Source organism: Leucoraja erinacea, chromosome 9 (genome assembly GCF_028641065.1).
Source record: "Leucoraja erinacea ecotype New England chromosome 9, Leri_hhj_1, whole genome shotgun sequence".
Taxonomy (NCBI): Eukaryota; Metazoa; Chordata; class Chondrichthyes; order Rajiformes; family Rajidae; genus Leucoraja; species Leucoraja erinaceus.
In genome coordinates this window covers 17,206,961-17,223,837 of record NC_073385.1, presented here as the reverse complement: position 1 = coordinate 17,223,837, position 16,877 = coordinate 17,206,961, and the positions used below count along the sequence as shown (strand labels likewise).

The following is a 16,877-nucleotide window of genomic DNA, read 5'->3' as shown; positions in this document are numbered from 1 at the left end:
CACACACACACACACACACACACACACACACACACACACACACACACACGCACACAGACACACACACACACGCACAAACACACACACACACACACACACACACACACACACACACACAAACCACACAGAGCAGCAGATTAATCCAACACAGATCACCTAATTGTAGGACAGGACTGAAGATTTATATTCCTCTGAGATGCACTACCTGCTAATCCTTGAACGAGAAAGTGAGAGAGAGAATGTACATTTAAAGAAAAAAATAATTGGGTACATTTATTATTGTTGAATGAGGCAGTTGACACTATCATTTTTCTTAAAATTTGCATAGCTTCCTGTTCCCATTTCTCAAGGGTAAATGTTAATTAGATCTTAATCAGCTGGATTCAGACAGCTCGATTGTCTTTGAAGCAGCTACATAACGGCGGAGCGACCCTCCCAGGGTAATCACCTCACTCTCTCCCTTCCTCCCCCAACCCGCTTGCATAGAAAGACTGGGTGTACAAGAAGGGTCTCGACCCGAAACGTCACCTATTCCTTTGCTCCATAGATGCTGCCTCACCCGCTGTGTTTCTCCAGCATTTTTGTCTACCTTCAGCATCTGCAGTATCATAGTCCTGTCTCACGGTACAAGTTCATTCCAAGAGCTCTCCCGAGTTTACCCTGATTCGAACTCGGGGATTTACGGTAATGGCCGCTCGTCGGTACTCGGGGCTCTCGTGAACATTTTTCAACGAGTCTTCCCGTGCTTACCTGCCGTTAGCGAGTCTTCTTGAGTACCTGCCGTTAGTGTTACGAGCCGCTAAGAGACGTCCCCGATCTCCGACTTACCCGCTACGTTCAGTCTCCGTGCTTACCATGAGTTAGATTTTTTTTAAACTCGGGAGAGCTCTTGGAATGGGCTCGCACCGTGGGACAGAGCTATAAGTCTGAAGAAGGGTCTCGACCCGAAACGTCACCCATTCCTTCTCTCCAGAGACACTGCCTGTCCCGCTGAGTTACTCCGGCATTTTGTGCCTACCATCTGTACAAAGACAATAGACAATAGGTGCAGGAATAGGCGGTTCGGCCCTTCGAGCCAGCACCGCCATTCAATGTGATCATGGCTGATCATCCACAATCAGAACCCCGTTCCTGCCTTCTCCCAATATCCCCTGACTCCGCTATTTTTATGAGCCCTATCTAGCTCTCTCTTGAAAGTATCGAGAGAACCGGCCTCCACCGCCCTCTGAGGCAGAGAATTCCACAGACTCACAACTCTCTGTGTGAAAAGTTGTTTCCTCGTCTCTGTTCTAAATGGCTTACCCCTTATTCATAAACTGTGGCCCCTGGTTCTGGACTCCCCCAACATCGGGAACACGTTTCCTGTCTCCAGCGTGTCCAAACCCTTAATGATCTTATATGTTTCAATAAGATTCCCTCTCATCCTTCTAAACTCCAGAGTATACAAGCCCAGCCGCTCCATTCTCTCAGCATATGACAGCCCCGCCATCCAGAGAATTAACCTTGTGAACCTACGCTGCGCTCCCTCAATAGCAGGAATGTCCTTCCTCAAAGACGTCTCTGGAGTCTGCCTGTTTCTCGCCTTGTGCCGGCTGGCCCTCCCTCTCTCATCACTGGTCGGCCACCCCAGGTGGACATTTGAGCTGTTTTTCTCTGGGAGGGAGGGGGGGGGGGGGGGGGGGTGAGAGAGGGGAGAGGGATCTTTAGGCACATTTGCAAGATTAACCAGCGCATGGGAATCCTTCACGTGATTTTTATTCAATGTTTGCATTTAATGAATAATAAATAATAATGATTTAAAAAAATATATTGTCCAAGTATGTATGTATACACACAAGGAATTTGCCTCGGTGCTTTGCTCGCAAGTAACAACACGACATACAGTAGACAATTAAAAATAAAACATTATAATTTAAACATGATAATAAAGTACCATGGTAAAAGGAGGCTCCAGATTTTTGGTCATCGAGTAGAGCTACTGCTCGTGGAAAAAAGCTGTTTTAATGTCTAGTTCTGGCGGCTTTGACAATCCAGAGTTGCCTTTCAGAGGAAAGTGATTCAAAGAGTTTGTGGCCAGGGTAGGAGGGGTCAGAGATGATCTTACTCACACGCTTCCTGGCCCTTGCAATGTGCAGTTTGTCAATGGGGGGAAGGTTGCAGCCAACAACCTTCTCTGCTGATCAAACATAGAAAATAGGTGCAGGAGTAGGCGTTCGGCCCTTCGAGCCAGCACCGCATTCAACATGATCATGGCCGATCATCCAAAATCAGTACCCAGTTCTGACTTTTTCCCCACGTCCCTTGATTTCCGTAGCTCTAAGAGCTAAATCTAACTCATCTAAATCTAATGATACGCTGCAGCCTCTGATGTTATGCTTGGTGGCTGAGCCAAACCAGACCATGATGGAGAAGGTGAGAACAGACTCTACGATGGCCGTATAGAATTTAGGACCATCAGCCTGTGGCAGATTGTGTTTCCTCAGCTGCTGCAGGAAGTACATCCTCTGTTGGGCCTTTTTGACTGTGGAGTCGATGGTAGCCTCCCATTTTAGATCCCTGGAGATGATGGTTCCAAGGAACTTAAATGACCCCACAGATGGGACTGTGGTGTTGTTGATGGTGAGTGGGGGGAGGGGAGGGGGAGTTTACCTCTTCATCTGATGTATACAGAGCCTTGGCTACTGTTAGATCAGATTAGGAAGAGGTTTCATAGTTGCTTTTCCTTTCCCAAAACGGACCATTGAACATAGAACAGTTGAGCCCAGGAACAGACCCTTCGGCTCACAATATCTGTGTCGAACATGATGCCACGGACTGAAGAAGGGTCTCGACCCAAAACATCACCCATTTCTTCTCTCCATAGATGCTGACCTGTCCCGCTGAGTTACTCCAGCTTTTTGTGTCTAACTTTTGTTTTAAACCAGCATCTACACATGCCACAGAGGGTGGTGGGTGTATGGAATGAGCTAGCAGAGGCCATTAGATGAGGCAGGTAAATCATATAAAAGACATTTGGACTCGAACATGGACAGGACAGGTTTAGCGGGATATATGGGCCAAACGCAGGCAGGTGGGGACTAGCATTGGGCGAGTTGGGCCGAAGGGCCTGTTTCAGTAACATAGAAACATAGAAAATAGGTGCAGGATGGTCCATTCGGCCCTTCGAGCCAGCACCGCCAAATCAAACTCGTGGTATTCTACACACTCCTACGACCTTCCACGAGTATGTCCACGAGCTCCTACGAGTAAAAAGTAAAACATTTTTCTGCACGACTTTTTTTCCTCGTGGACATTTTTCACAGTGTTGAAAAAAACTTCACGAGGATAAAAATACTTGTGATGAAAAAAATTGTTACTTTTTAATCGCAGGAGCTCATGGACATAGAAACATAGAAAATAGGTGCAGGAGGAGGCCATTCGGCCCTTCGAGCCAGTACCACTATTCATTGTGATCATGGCTGATCGTCCCCTATCAGTGCCTGCCTTCTCCCCATATCCTTTGACTCCACTATCTCTCTCTTAAATCCATCCAGTGATTTGGCCTCCACTGCCCTCTGTGACAGGTAATTCCATAAATTCACAACTCTCTGGGTGAAAAAGTTTTTTCTCACCTCAGTCTTAAATGACCTCCCCTTTATTCTAAGACTATGGCCCCTGGTTCTGGACTCGCCCAAAATTGGGAACATTTTTCTTGCATCTAGCTTGTCCAGTCCTTTTATAATTTTATACGTTTCTGTGAAAATTCTATAATTTTATATAGTACTCTGTGACTCTACAAACGAACGAACGTGTGCAGCGTTTGACTCCGTGTGTTACTGTGTTTGTGATCTTCAGGCTAACAGGGATGCAGTGCTGAGCCGGATTCCAGAACACAGCAACGATCGTGTCATCAGTTTGCAGAGTGCCTCCATTGTGTACGATCTGCTGACCATAGCACTGGGGAGACGGGGACAGTACGAAATGCTGTCAGAGGTGAGTCTGTCCCCAAACTCAGCCCAGCCCGTTGCAGGTTGACCTTCGCGCGACACTATGTCAGTCCAGTAGCATCCACCACAGCCTTTCACTCGAATTATTGATAGGGTGGACAGTCAAAACCTATTTGTGTAAGAAGGAACTGCAGATGCTGGTTTAAACCGAAGATAGACACAAAAAGCTGGAGTAACTCAGCGGGACAGGCAGCGTCTCTGGGGAGAAGGAATGGGTGACGTTTCGGGTCGAGACCCTTCTTCTCGATGCGCAACGTCACCCATTCCTTCTCTCCAGAGATGCTGCCTGTACCGCTGAGTTACTCCAGCTTTTTGTGTCTATCTTCAGCCAGAACCTGTTTCCCAGGATGGAAATATGATATACTTTAGACTTTAGAGATGCTGCCTCAAAGCACCAGTGACCCAGGTTAGATCCTGACAGTAGGTGCTGTCTGTAGGGAGTTTGTACGTTCTCCCTGTGACCTGTGTGTGTTTTCTCCATGTGAGTCTGTGGAATTCTCTGCCTCTAGTTTCCTCCCACACTCCAAAGACGTTCAGGTTTATAGGTTAATTGGTTGCGGTAAAAATTGTAAAATCGTCCCCATTGCGTAAGATAGTGCTAGTATAGGAGCAAAGAGGTCCTTCTGCACGTTTACAAGACCCTAGTGAGATCACACCTGGAGTATTGTGTGCAGTTTTGGTCCCTGATTTGAGGAAGGACTGCCAGAGGAAGTGCTAGAGGCAGGGGCATGGAGCGGCTTTACATTGAAAGGACTGGAAAGGGTGCAGGGAAAATTTACGAGGATGTTGCCAGGACTCTAGGTCCTGAGCTATAGGGAGAGGTTAAGCGGGCTTAGAATGGAGGAGGATGAGGGGAGATCCTATAGAGCTGTACAAAATCATGAGAGGAATAGATCGGGTAGATGCACAGAGTCTCTTGCCCAGAGAAGGGGAATCAAGAACCAGAGGACATCGATTTAAGTTGAGGGGAGGGAAGATTTAATAGGAAACTGAGCGGTAACTTTTTCACACAGTGGGTAGTGGGTGTATGGAAGGAGCTGCTGGAGGAGGTAGTTGAGGCCAATAGTATTGCAACGTTTAAGAAACATTTAGGGAGGAACATGGATAGGGCAGGTGTAGAGGGATATGGGCCAAACGCAGGCAGGTGGAGCTAGTCTAGATAGGACATGTTGGTCGGTGTGTGCAAGTTGGGCTGAAGGGCCGTTGTCCACACTGTATGACTAAGAAACTTGGACAGATGCTTGGACAGGCGAGGTTGAGAGGGTGTGGACCAAATGCAGGTAAATGGCACCAGCTCAGGTGGGCACTATGGTTGGCATTGGATGGGTTGGACTAAACAACCTGTTTTCATGCGGTGTAACTCTATAACAGCCAACAGCCTGTCTCGTCTTTTGTCTTCTTTTGCTGTTTTGGTCTGTATGTTTTTAGAGTACTTTTAGTTTTTGCATTATATTATCGGGTGGAGGGAGGGGAGGGGTGGGGGAAGCTTTTTTTAAATCTCTTTCCTCGACGAAGATGCGACTTTTCAAAGTATCTCCGTCCGCATTGCGGCCTTAACATCGTGGAGTTGGCGGTCCCTTTGTTAGGGATCGACTGCGGGAGCTCCGACCGAGGTAGCTTCGACTGCCCCGATCGCGGGAGCTTTGACCACTGACTGTGGCAGCTCCAACTGTGGGAGCTTCGACCGCCCCGGCTGCGGATGTTTCAACCGCCCGATCGCGGGAGCCGCCCCGATCGCGGGAGCTTGGATCGCCCCGACCACGGATGTTTCGATCGCCCCGACCGCAGGAGAAATGGAGGAAAGAAGTTACAAGTTATTTGCCTTCCATCACAGTGGGGAATGTGAGGTCGCTGAAAAAACAAGATGGACGTGCTGCCGGCACTGGTGAGGACTCAGAGGGAGTGCCGTGAGTGCGGTGGTCCCGATGTTGTGCGAGTGTGGACAGCTTTCAGACTGTTCGGGCGGACAGGGACTGCAGAGAGAGTGACAGCGGTCGGTACAACCCTGGTCACATCACGGACATTGAACTGATGGCTGTGGATCTCCGCTTATGCTGTGTGCCCTGGGGATTCTCACACGCCATTGTGGTGGCTGTTCATGTTTAATCTTTAAGAAAGAACTGCAGATGATGGAAAAATCGAAGGTAGACAAAAAATGCTGGAGAAACTCAGCAGGTGAGGCAGCATCTATGGAGAGAAGGAATAGGTGACGTTTCGGGTCGAGACCCTTCTTCAGACTGATGTGGGGGTGGGGTGGGCGGGAAGAAGAAAGGAAGAGGCGGAGACAGTGGGCTGTGGGAGAGCTGGGGAGGGGAAGGAGGGAGAAAGAAAGGACTACCTGAAATTGGACAAGTCAATGTTCATACCGCTGGGGTGTAAACTACCCAACAAAATATGTTCCTCCAATTTGCGGTGGGGAGGCCCAGGACAGAAAGGTCAGATTGGGAACTGTCTTGGTTAATCTTTATGTAGTTTTGTATCTTGGTGCTTTATTATATGACTGTTGGCAAATCAAATTCTTTGTATGTTTGCATACTCGGCTTATAAATTAATTACAATTAAATTAATTACAACAACTCACGTGAGATGAGCTCGATTATAGATTTTTAAAACGATATTTCAATCTCTTTCAATTCCAGTGCTTGGAGCGAGCTATGAAGTTTACATTTGAGGAGTTCCACCTTTGGTACCAATTTGCATTGTCTCTGATGGCTGCTGGCAAGGTGTGTGGTAATTCAATAAGTGTGAAGTGTGCAACATGTTCCCAATGATTAAAGTTATATTGCAACTGTCAAACCAATTTACCATTTTTGTTTAAACTCTGCTTAAACTCTGCGAGAAAGTGCCGTATTTTAAGGTTGCTGGTTTGCAGACCAGACTATGTCTGCAGGTCGTGTGCATGAAGGAACTGCAGACGCTGATTGAAACTGAAGCTGGAGTAACTCAGCGGGACAGGCAGCATCTCTGGAGAGAAGGAATGGGTGACAATAGACAATATGTGCAGGAGAAGGCCATTCGGCCCTTCGAGCCAGCACCGCCATTCAATGTGATCATGGCTGATCATCCCCAATCCCCGTTCCTGCCTTCTCCCCATATCCCCTGACTCCTCTATATTTAAGAGCCCTATCCAGCTCTCTCTTGAAAGCATCCAGAGAACCTGCCTCAACCGCCCTCTGAGGCAGAGAATTCTACAGACTCACAACTCTCTATGAGAAAAAGTGTTTCCTCATCTCCGTTCTAAATGGCTTACCCCTTATTCTTAAACAGTGGCCCCTGGTTCTGGACTCCCCCAACATCGGGAACATGTTTCCTGCCTCTAGCGTGTCCTAAACCCTTAATAATCTTATATGTTTCAATAAGATCCCTTCTCATTGGGGATGATCAGCCATGATCACATTGAATGGCGGTGCTGGCGCAAAGGGCTGAATGACGGAGCAGTACACAAATCCGTTCTGCATTGAAGGCTGAAGTCGAGATCGTCGAAAGCTTCACGTTCAGATAAATACCACCTGCAACCTGTCCTGAAGCAGCCACATTGAAGCCATGGCCTCTACTTCCTTAGAAGGCTTAGGAAGTCTGGCATGTCCCCAACAACCCCCATCAACTTCTACAGTTGTGCCTTAGAAAGCATCTTATCGGGATGCATCACACAGCATGGTGTGGAACAGCTCCATCCAAGACAACAAGACATTGCAGAGAGTTGTGGATGCAGCCCAGGCCATCACGCAAACCAACCTCCCTTCCATTGACTCCATTGAGACCTCATGCTGCCTCGGCAAGGCCAGCAGCATAATCAAGGACATGACTCGCCCTCTCTTCTCTCCTCTCCCATCAGACAAGAGGTACAGAAGTGTGAAAACACACACCTCCAGATTCAGGGACAGTTTCTTCCCAGCTTGTTATCAGGTAAATGGAAGGATCCTGAAACCAGCTAGGGTGCGGTCCTGGCCTCCCATCTACCTCATAGGAAACCTATCTTTAATCGGACTTTATCTTACACTAAATGTTGTACACTTTATCCTTTACCTGCACACTGTGGACAACTGGATTGTAATCATGTATTGTGTTTCCTTTGACTGGATAACACACAACTCAAGCTTTTCCCTGTACCTCAGTGCACATCACAAATAAACCAAACTAAACTGAGGTCGTTTTAGTTTTAGAGATGCAGCATGGAAACAGGCCCTTCGGCCCACTGAATCCATGCTGACCATCGTTCGCCCGTTCACACTAGTTCTATATTATTCCACTTTCACACACAGCGGGGGGGGGGGGGATTTACTACAGCCACTCAACATGCGGCTCTGGGACGTGAGAGGAAACTGGGAAAAAACCCACACAGTAACAGGGGGAACGTGCAAACCCCACATAGACGGCACCCAAGGTCAGGATCAACCCCCGGACTCTACCAGCTGTGCACTGGGCCGCCTGTTCATGAGATTTTATTGTGCGCTAGCTGTTGGTACAGCATTTCTAATAAAAACATATAACATTATAAAAGGACAGGACAAGCTAGATACAGGAAAAATGTTCCCAATGTTGGGCGAGTCTAGAACCAGGGGCCACAGTCTTAGAATAAAGTGGGAGCCATTTCAGACTGAGGTGAGAAAAAACCTTTTCACCCAGAGAGTTGTGAATTTGTGGAATTCTCTGCCACAGAGGGCAGTGGAGGTCAAATCACTGGATGGATTTAAGAGAGAGTTAGATAGAGCTCTAGGGGCTAGTGGAATCAAGGAATATGGGGAGAAGGCAGGCACGGGTTATTGATTGAGGACATTGTGATCATGGTCACAATGAATGGCGGTGCTGGCTCGAAGGGCCGAATGACCTCCTCCTGCACCTATTTTCTATGTTTCTATGTGCACTGGGCCGCCCGTTCATGAGATTTTGTTGGGCGCTAGCTGATGGTACAGCATTTCTCACCTTCCAGCAGTAATTGCATTTCAGAAATCTGTAAGAAATCCTTAGTTAACTGTGAAGGTCTTTGGGGACATAAAACGCTGTGTGGAAATGGAAGCGTTTTGTTATCACTGCCCAGTGCAGGGAGTTAGTTTGCACACAGCAAGGTCTTAAACAAACAGCTATGTTTAATGTTTCATCCCAGATGCTGCATTTACAGTTATTACATAATCCTGTAGCTTAAATCCACCTCACCCTGGGGAAAGGACTGAGTCTAGTTACATGATCAAATAAGGACATTTTCTGCATAGATAAGGTGAATAGCCACAAACTTTCTCTCCAGGGTTCGAGTTTGATTTATTGTCACGTAGTACAATGAAAGGCTTTGGTTGCGTGCTAGCCAGTCAGCGGAAAGACAATACATGATTACAATCGAGCCGTCCACAGTGTGCAGATACAGGGTAACGGGAATAATGTGAATAACATTTTAGTGCAAATTAAAGTCCAGTAAAATCCGATCAAAGATACATTAAAGCAGTATAAAAGTTGTCAAGTTGAGTTAATGCGACCAGGTGCAGTAGGTTTAGGTACTATGAAAACATTGCTCGCAGCAGATTTAGATGAAGGGATTAATGGAAACATTAGCAAATTTGCAGATGACACAAAGCTGTTAACTGTGAGTAGGATGCTATCAAGTGAAGTCAAGAGAGTTTATTGTCATGTGTCCCAGATGGGACAATGAAATTCTTGAGGATGCAGGGTGACTTGGACAGGTTTGGTGAGTGGGCTGATGTATGGCAGATGCAGTTTAATGTAGATAAACGTGAGGTTATCCACTTTGGTGGCAAAAACAGGAAGGCAGATTATTATCTGAATGGTGTCGAGTTGGAAAAAGGGGAAGTACAACGAGATCTGGGAGTCCGTGTTCATCAGTCACTGAAAGTAAGCATGCAGGTTCATCAGGCAGTGAAAGAAGCTAATGGCATGTTGGCCTCCATAACAAGAGGAGTCGAGTAAAGGAGCAAAGAGGTCCTTCTGCAGATGTACAGGACCCTAGTGAGACTACACCTGGAGTATTGTGTGCAGTTTTGGTCTCGTAATTTGAGGAAGGACATTCTTGCCATTGAGGGAGTGCAGCGTAGGTTCACGAGGTTAATTCCCGGGATGGTGGGACTGTCATATGCTGAGAGAATGGAGCGGCTGGGCTTGTATACTCTGGAGTTTAGAAGGATGAGAGGGTATCTTATTGAAACATATAAGATTATTAAACGATTGGACAGAGGCAGGAAACATGTTCCTGATGTTGGGGTAATCGAGAACCAGGGACCACAGTTTAAGAATAAGGGGTAAGCCATTTAGAACGGAGATGAGGAAAAACTTTTTCACCCAGAGAGTTGTGAATCTGTGGAATTCTCTGCCTCAGAAGGCAATGGAGGCCAATTCTCTGGATGTTTTCAAGAAAGAGTTAGATAGGGCTCTTAAAGATAGCGGACTCAGGGGATATGGGGAGAAGGCAGGAACGGGGTACCGATTGTGGATGATCAGCCATGATCATAGTGAATGGCGGTGCTGGCTCGAAGGGCCGAATGGCCTACTCAGTAATAAAATTTCCAAAAGAAAGATGACTATTCAAAGACATTATTGAAAACGCAATTAGACAAAATGAAACCAGAGTAGTGGAAGAGTGGTATTCAATGGCCGAGGTAGGATTAGTGTCGGTGGGAAAGCCTGATAGTTGTGGGATGGTGAGGTAGACGCACGATGCTGGAGTAACTCAGTGGGTCAGGCAGCACCTCTGGAGAAACGGAGCAGGTGATGCTTCGGGTCGGATCCCTTCTTCAGACCGCCACCTACTCTTTTTCTCCAGAGATGCTGCCTGACCTGCTGAGTTCCTCCAGCGTTTTGTGTACAATGTCAGAAAAAAAAACAGTATCTGCAGCTACTATCCTACGACTAGTCTGTTCCTGAGTGGTGGTGCGTGCTATCAAGCGTCTGTACCTTCTGCCCGACGGCAGCAGTGAGAAGAAGGAATGACCAGGGTGGGACAAGTGATTATGTTGGCAGCGTGTAGCGTAGACAGTCAATCCATCTACATCCACATCCACAACTCTGCGATTTCCTGGCCAGATGTAGTGTGTTGGAACTAAATATGTAAAGCCGTAATCAAAGTCAACATTTCCATCGTGGAGAAACACAGAGGAAGAAACTAAATATACTTTGAGTGAGTAGGAAGGAACTGCAGTTGCTGGTTTACACTGAAGATAGAGACAAAATGCTGCAGTAACTCAGCTGGAAAGGCAGCATCTCTGGAGAAAAGGAGTAAGTGATGTTTTGTGTCAGAACCCTTCTTCAGATTGAAAGTTGAGTACTTCCGATGGCGCTGGTGCCAGCAGCCTCCACCTACAGCCCGGTATCTTTTTGTTTTTTTGTTTATTTTGTTATGTTAAAAGTGTGTTTTTTTGTGTTTTTATGTGGGGGAAGAGGGCACGGTGCGGGGGATACCGTCCTTCAGCCGCTTCCTGGTGAGGACGCGACTATTATTCGAGTCGCGTCCTCCCCCCCCCCCCCCACAGCGGCCTACCTACCTGGATTGGCGCGGCCTTTCCTGCCGGGATCGACCGGAGCTCCAGCAGCGGCAGGACAGCGCTGAAACATCGCGGGGCTGGCGATGCCTTACCGGGGGTCGCCGTCTGGAGCCCGGAGTGCTGGACCTGCTGCACCGACATCATGGAGCTGCGGTTTGCAGAGCTCCCAACGCGGGCGGCGCTGATGGACAGCGCGGGGTCCTGTGACTCTGCCCAGCTCGGCCTGCGGACTCAGGAGCTGCAGACTCCGGCAGCGGGAGGCAGCTGATCAGGAGGTCCGGGCCGCTGAGGAGGAGGATGCTCACCGTCGGGGTTCGGCGTCGGCGTTCCACCAGCCCGGCGTGAGGGCCTGAACATCGGGCCACCCGGGGCGGCGACTGCAGGTGCTCGGAAGGCCCCGACTACGGATGGACACGGAGGGGAGGCTGGCTGGACTATGGTGCCGTCCTCACCTGGGTGCCATTTATGTTATGTTGTGTTGTGGACTTTTTGTGTTTGTGCTTTTGTTAAATTTTTAATTCAATTTCAATTTTATTTTTTTTAATATGTTTTATTATTTATTTATTATTTATTTTTATTATTTTTCTTGTGATTTTTTTTAACGATACTGCTGTACGGGAAATTCATTTCGTTGTCTCAAAGTGAGGCAACGACAATAAAATTTGAATACAAGAATACAAGAAAGTTGAGGTGTGGGCGGTGATGGGGGGTGAATACACTGGAGGTGAGAATAGACAATAGGTGCAGGAGTCGGCCATTTAGCCCTTCGAGCCAGCACCGCCATTCACTGTGATCATGGCTGATCATCCCCAATCAGCACCCCGTTCCTGCCTTCTCCCCATATCCCCTGACTCTGCTATTTTTAAGAACCCTATCTAGCTCTCTCTTGAAAGCATCCAGAGAACCGGCCTCCACCGCCCTCTGAGGCAGAGAATTCCACAGACTCACCACTCTCTGTGTGAAAAAGTGTTTCCTCGTCTCCCTTCTAAATGGCTTACCCCTTATTCTTAAACTATGGCCCCTGGTTCTGGACTCCCCCAACATCGGGAACACGTTTGCTGCCTCTAGCGTGTCCAAAGGCCAGAACAAATCAGGGCCAGCAACGGATGACAACGTGGTCATCAAGCCAGAGAGTAGTAGGATTGACAGAGGGAGCAGCGAGCGAGAGAAGTTGTCGCGTCAGAGAGAGGAGGCGTACCGTGAGGAGATTTAGCAGTGAAGCGGACAGAATGTGTAGGAAGGAACTGCAAGAGTGTCAAGAGAGAGTTAGATTTAGCTCCTACGCTTTACAGATTCAAGGGATGTGGGGAGAAAGCAGGAACGGGGTAGTGATTTTGGATGATCAGCCGTGATCACATTGAGTGGCGATGCTGGTTCGAAGGGCCGGGTGGCCTACTCCTGCACCTATTGTCTATGATTCTATGCTGATTTACACCGAAGATAAAGTTGAGTACATGAATAATTTTAACATTAGATATGTTTTCTGTGTTTGTCTTTGCCAGAATGCGCGTGCAGTGCGGGTACTGAGGGAATGCATTAGGCTCAAGCCAGACGACCCCACTATCCCGCTCCTTGCTACCAAGCTGTGCATCGGATCGCTTCACTGGGTAAGCCCCGCTGAATTCTCCACAAAAGTCTACGTGCCTTGTCGCGACCATGTGCTGCCTCTGGTGCTGATTCCTACATTTACACTTGGGCATTTACCTACATTCAGAGGGCGATGGAGGGCGGTGGAGGCAGGTTCTCTGGATGCTTTCAAGAGAGAGCTAGATAGGGCTTTTAAAAATAGCAGAGTCAGGGGATATGGGGAGAAGGCAGGAACGGGGTACTGATTGTGGATGATCAGCCATGATCACACTGAATGGCAGTGCTGGTTCGAAGGGCTGAATGGCCTACTCCTGCACCTATTGTCTATTGTCTATTGGCAGCTTACAACCCAGCGGATATGCAGGCAGGTGGGACAAGTGTAGATGGGACGTGGGCATGTTGGGATAGGGTGGGCAAGTTGGGCTGAAAGACCTGTTTCCATCCTGTAAAAATTCATGACTCGATGCACCTATTGTGTATTGTCCATTCTGTTCCTCGTCTCTCCATGCCTGTAATGAGGGCTCCAGACAGTCCAAGCCGCTGAGGAGTGTTCACCCGACGCCGGCATTTAATCTTCCCGGCATAAATAGGCCCCGACCTCGGGTGATCACAGAGGAAGAGGACTGAACTTTCTGATGCCTTTCCCCACAGTGGAGAATGTTGATTCTGTTGTGGGGGGAAGTTCATGTTCAATTCTACAATGTGTTGCGTCATTTTTATTTTATTTTTATTTTTCTATGGATGTACAGAAACTTAAATATTTATTTTATGTAAAGCACTTTTGTTTCCACGCGAGTTGATTTAAACGTGCTATATAAATAAAACTTACTTACTTCCTTACTTTTAATGTAGACAAAGAAGTGCCGGTGGATGTACAGTTTTGTTCACCAAAGTTTTGAGATACCGCACGGAAACAGACTCTTTGACCCACCGAGTCCACACTGACTATCAGTTCTATGTTTTCCCACTCTCTTGTTTTAAACCAGCATCTGCAGTTCCTTCCTACACATGCCACAGAGGGTGGTGGGTGTATGGTCCCTGGCCTGTGAGGCAGCGGCTCTACCCGCTGCACCACTGTGCTGCACACCCCTTGCTGTTGGTGTCCTTCAAGGTGCTGGCAGACTGTTGTGCTAGAAACTACTTAGAGTCATAGAGTGATACTGTGAGGAAACAGGCCCTTCGGCCCAACTCGCCCACACCGGCCAACATGTCCCAGCTACACTAGTCCCACCTACCCGCGCTTGGTCCATATCCCTCCAAACATGTCCCATCCATGTACCTGTCCAACTGTTTCTTAAACGATGGGATAGTCCCAGCCTCATCTACCTCCGCTGGCAGCTTGTTCCATACACCCACCACCCTCTGTGTGAAAAAGTTACCCCTCAGATTCCTACTAAATCTTTTCCCCTTCAGCTTAAACCTCTGTCCTCTGGCCCTCGACTCACCTACTCTGGGCAAGAGACTCTACCCAATCTATTCCTCTCATGATCTTATACACCTCTAGAAGATCTCCCCTCATCCTCCTGCGCTCCATGGAATAGAGACCCAGCCTACTCAACCTCTCCCTATAGCTCACACCCTCTAGTCCTGGCAACATTATCATAAATCTTTCTGAACCCTTTCAAGCTTAATCTGTTTAAGGGTCTGACAGTATAATTAAATTAACAAATTTGATTTTTCAAACTTCAGTGATCCTTTTATAATATTAAAAATTCTAAAAAATTGGAAACTAGTTTTGAACATTTTAGAGAAGGCAGTACACAATACCGCCGCGTACTGTCACCAAAATAAGCACAGCATGTAACTGATAACTCTCCTCATTATAACTGACGGCCTTATTCCAGTAACTGACAGCCTTATTACACTTGTGAAATGTTCTATCTGCTGAAGGCCTGTGGCCGTATTCTCGTAACTGACAGCCCATTTTGTTACATTGGGTAACCTTGTTCCTGGAACCGGCTGCCTTTCATTCTGTAACCGAAACATTCATGCCTGTCACTGGTCACCATAGAGTGATACGGTGTGGAAACAGGTACTTCAGCCCAACTTGCCCGTACCGACCATCAAGTCCCAGCTACACCAGTCCCACATGCCTGCATTTGGTCTATATTCCTCTAAACCTATCCCATCCATGCACCCAAGTAAATGTTTACTACACGTTGGGATAGTCCCAGCCTCAACTACCTCCTCTGGCAGCTAGTTCCATACACCCACCACCCTTTGTGTAGAACAGTTACCTCTCAGGTTCCTATTATATCTTTCCCCCCCTCGCCTTAAACCTATGTCCTCTGGTTCTCGATTCCCCTACTCTGGGCAAAAGACTCTGTGCATCTAACCAATCTATGATTTTGTACACCAGTACATGATCACCCCTCATCTTCCTGCGCTCCAAGGAGTAAAATCCAAGCCTGCTCAACTATAGTTCAAGCCCTCAAACCCATCCAAATCTTCTCTGCGCCCGTTCCATTAGAATTGATGAGCTCTTTCCTGTAACCAGCAACTTTTGCCACTGTCCCACTTTGGCGATTTTTTAGGCGACGAGGCTGTTGCCACATGGTCGCCGGGGGTGTCGCCTGTATGGTCTTGAATCGTCACCCCAGGCGCCCAACGAGTCGTAGCGTTTTTCTGGTCGCCGCTAGATTTTTAAATGTTTCAAACCCTTTCAGCAACAGTCGGTAACAGTTGGCTTGTCGTAGGTTGTTGCCGGGTGCTGACTTTGGTGAATTCCATTGGCGACTACGACGTCAGCCGGCGATGGGTACCGGCGACTGAATTGCCTTACCTGGTCGTAGCTTGTCGCGGGTGGACGTGGGTTGCCGTAGGTGCGGTCATAGGTGGACGTCCTCATGGGTCGCCGGTTGTCGGTAGCTTGCGTTAGCTAGACCTCGACTGGGTGGTAGGTAGGCTGTCGTAGACATTGTCAAAGGGGGTCCAGTCGCCAGTTTTTCCGCAACCTTCAACGACTAAGACAGTCGCCAACAATCGCCGAAAAGATCGCGTAAGTGGGACAGGCACATTACTCTTTTTGTGAACCAGCATCTTCAGTTCCTTGTAACCTGAAGCCTCATGGACTGGAGTCTCTGAGTCTTTAGTTTTTTAGTTTAGTTTAGGTTTTTATTGTCACGTGTACCGTGGTACAGTGAAAAGCTTTTTTGGTTGTATACTATCCAGTCAGCGAAAAGACAACACATAATTAGATTCAGATCGTCCACAGTGTACAGATGCAGGATAAAGGGAATAATCTTTACTACAAGATAAAATCTGATTAAGGTCTCCAATGATGTGTATTGGAGGTCAGAACAACTCTAGTTGGTGATGGGATGGTTCAGCTGCCTGATAACAGCCAGGTGGAAACTGTCCCTGAATCTGGAGGTGTGCATCTCCACACTTCTGTACCTCTTGCCTGATGGGAGAGGGGAGAAGATGGAGTGACTGGTTTGCCCTTGCCAAAACGGCGTGGAGGTGTAGATGGAGTCAATGGAAGGGAGGTTGGTTGGAGGAACAACGTCTCATATTTTGCTTGAGCAGCTTACACCCCAGCGGTATGAACATTGACTTCACCAACTTCAAGTAACTTTTGCCTTCCCTCCCACTCCATCCCTCCACCCTTCCCAGTTCTTCGACTGGTCTTTTGTTGTCACGTTTTCCCAACTACCAACGATTCTACACTTTCCTTGATCTCCATCCCCTTTGTCTTGTTTTCACACCTTAAATTTCCTTATCTCTGTATCTCCCACTCGCCTGATTCAATCCGAAGAAGGGTCTGGATTGGAAACGTCACCCATTCCTTCTCTTCAGATATGCTGCCTGTCCCACTGAG

The 16,877-nt window shown here is 47.7% G+C and overlaps 1 protein-coding gene across 1 annotated transcript in view; it reads left to right on the top strand.

The window, feature by feature from the left end:
- ttc7b (tetratricopeptide repeat domain 7B) overlaps positions 1–16,877 on the top strand; it is a 293,340-nt gene that overhangs the window by 120,084 nt on the left and 156,379 nt on the right. The window contains exons 9-11 of the mRNA XM_055640228.1: positions 3,835–3,972; positions 6,626–6,709; positions 12,973–13,077. Of these exons, the coding sequence (XP_055496203.1) occupies positions 3,835–3,972; positions 6,626–6,709; positions 12,973–13,077 (327 nt within the window). The remainder of the gene's footprint in view (positions 1–3,834; positions 3,973–6,625; positions 6,710–12,972; positions 13,078–16,877) is intronic.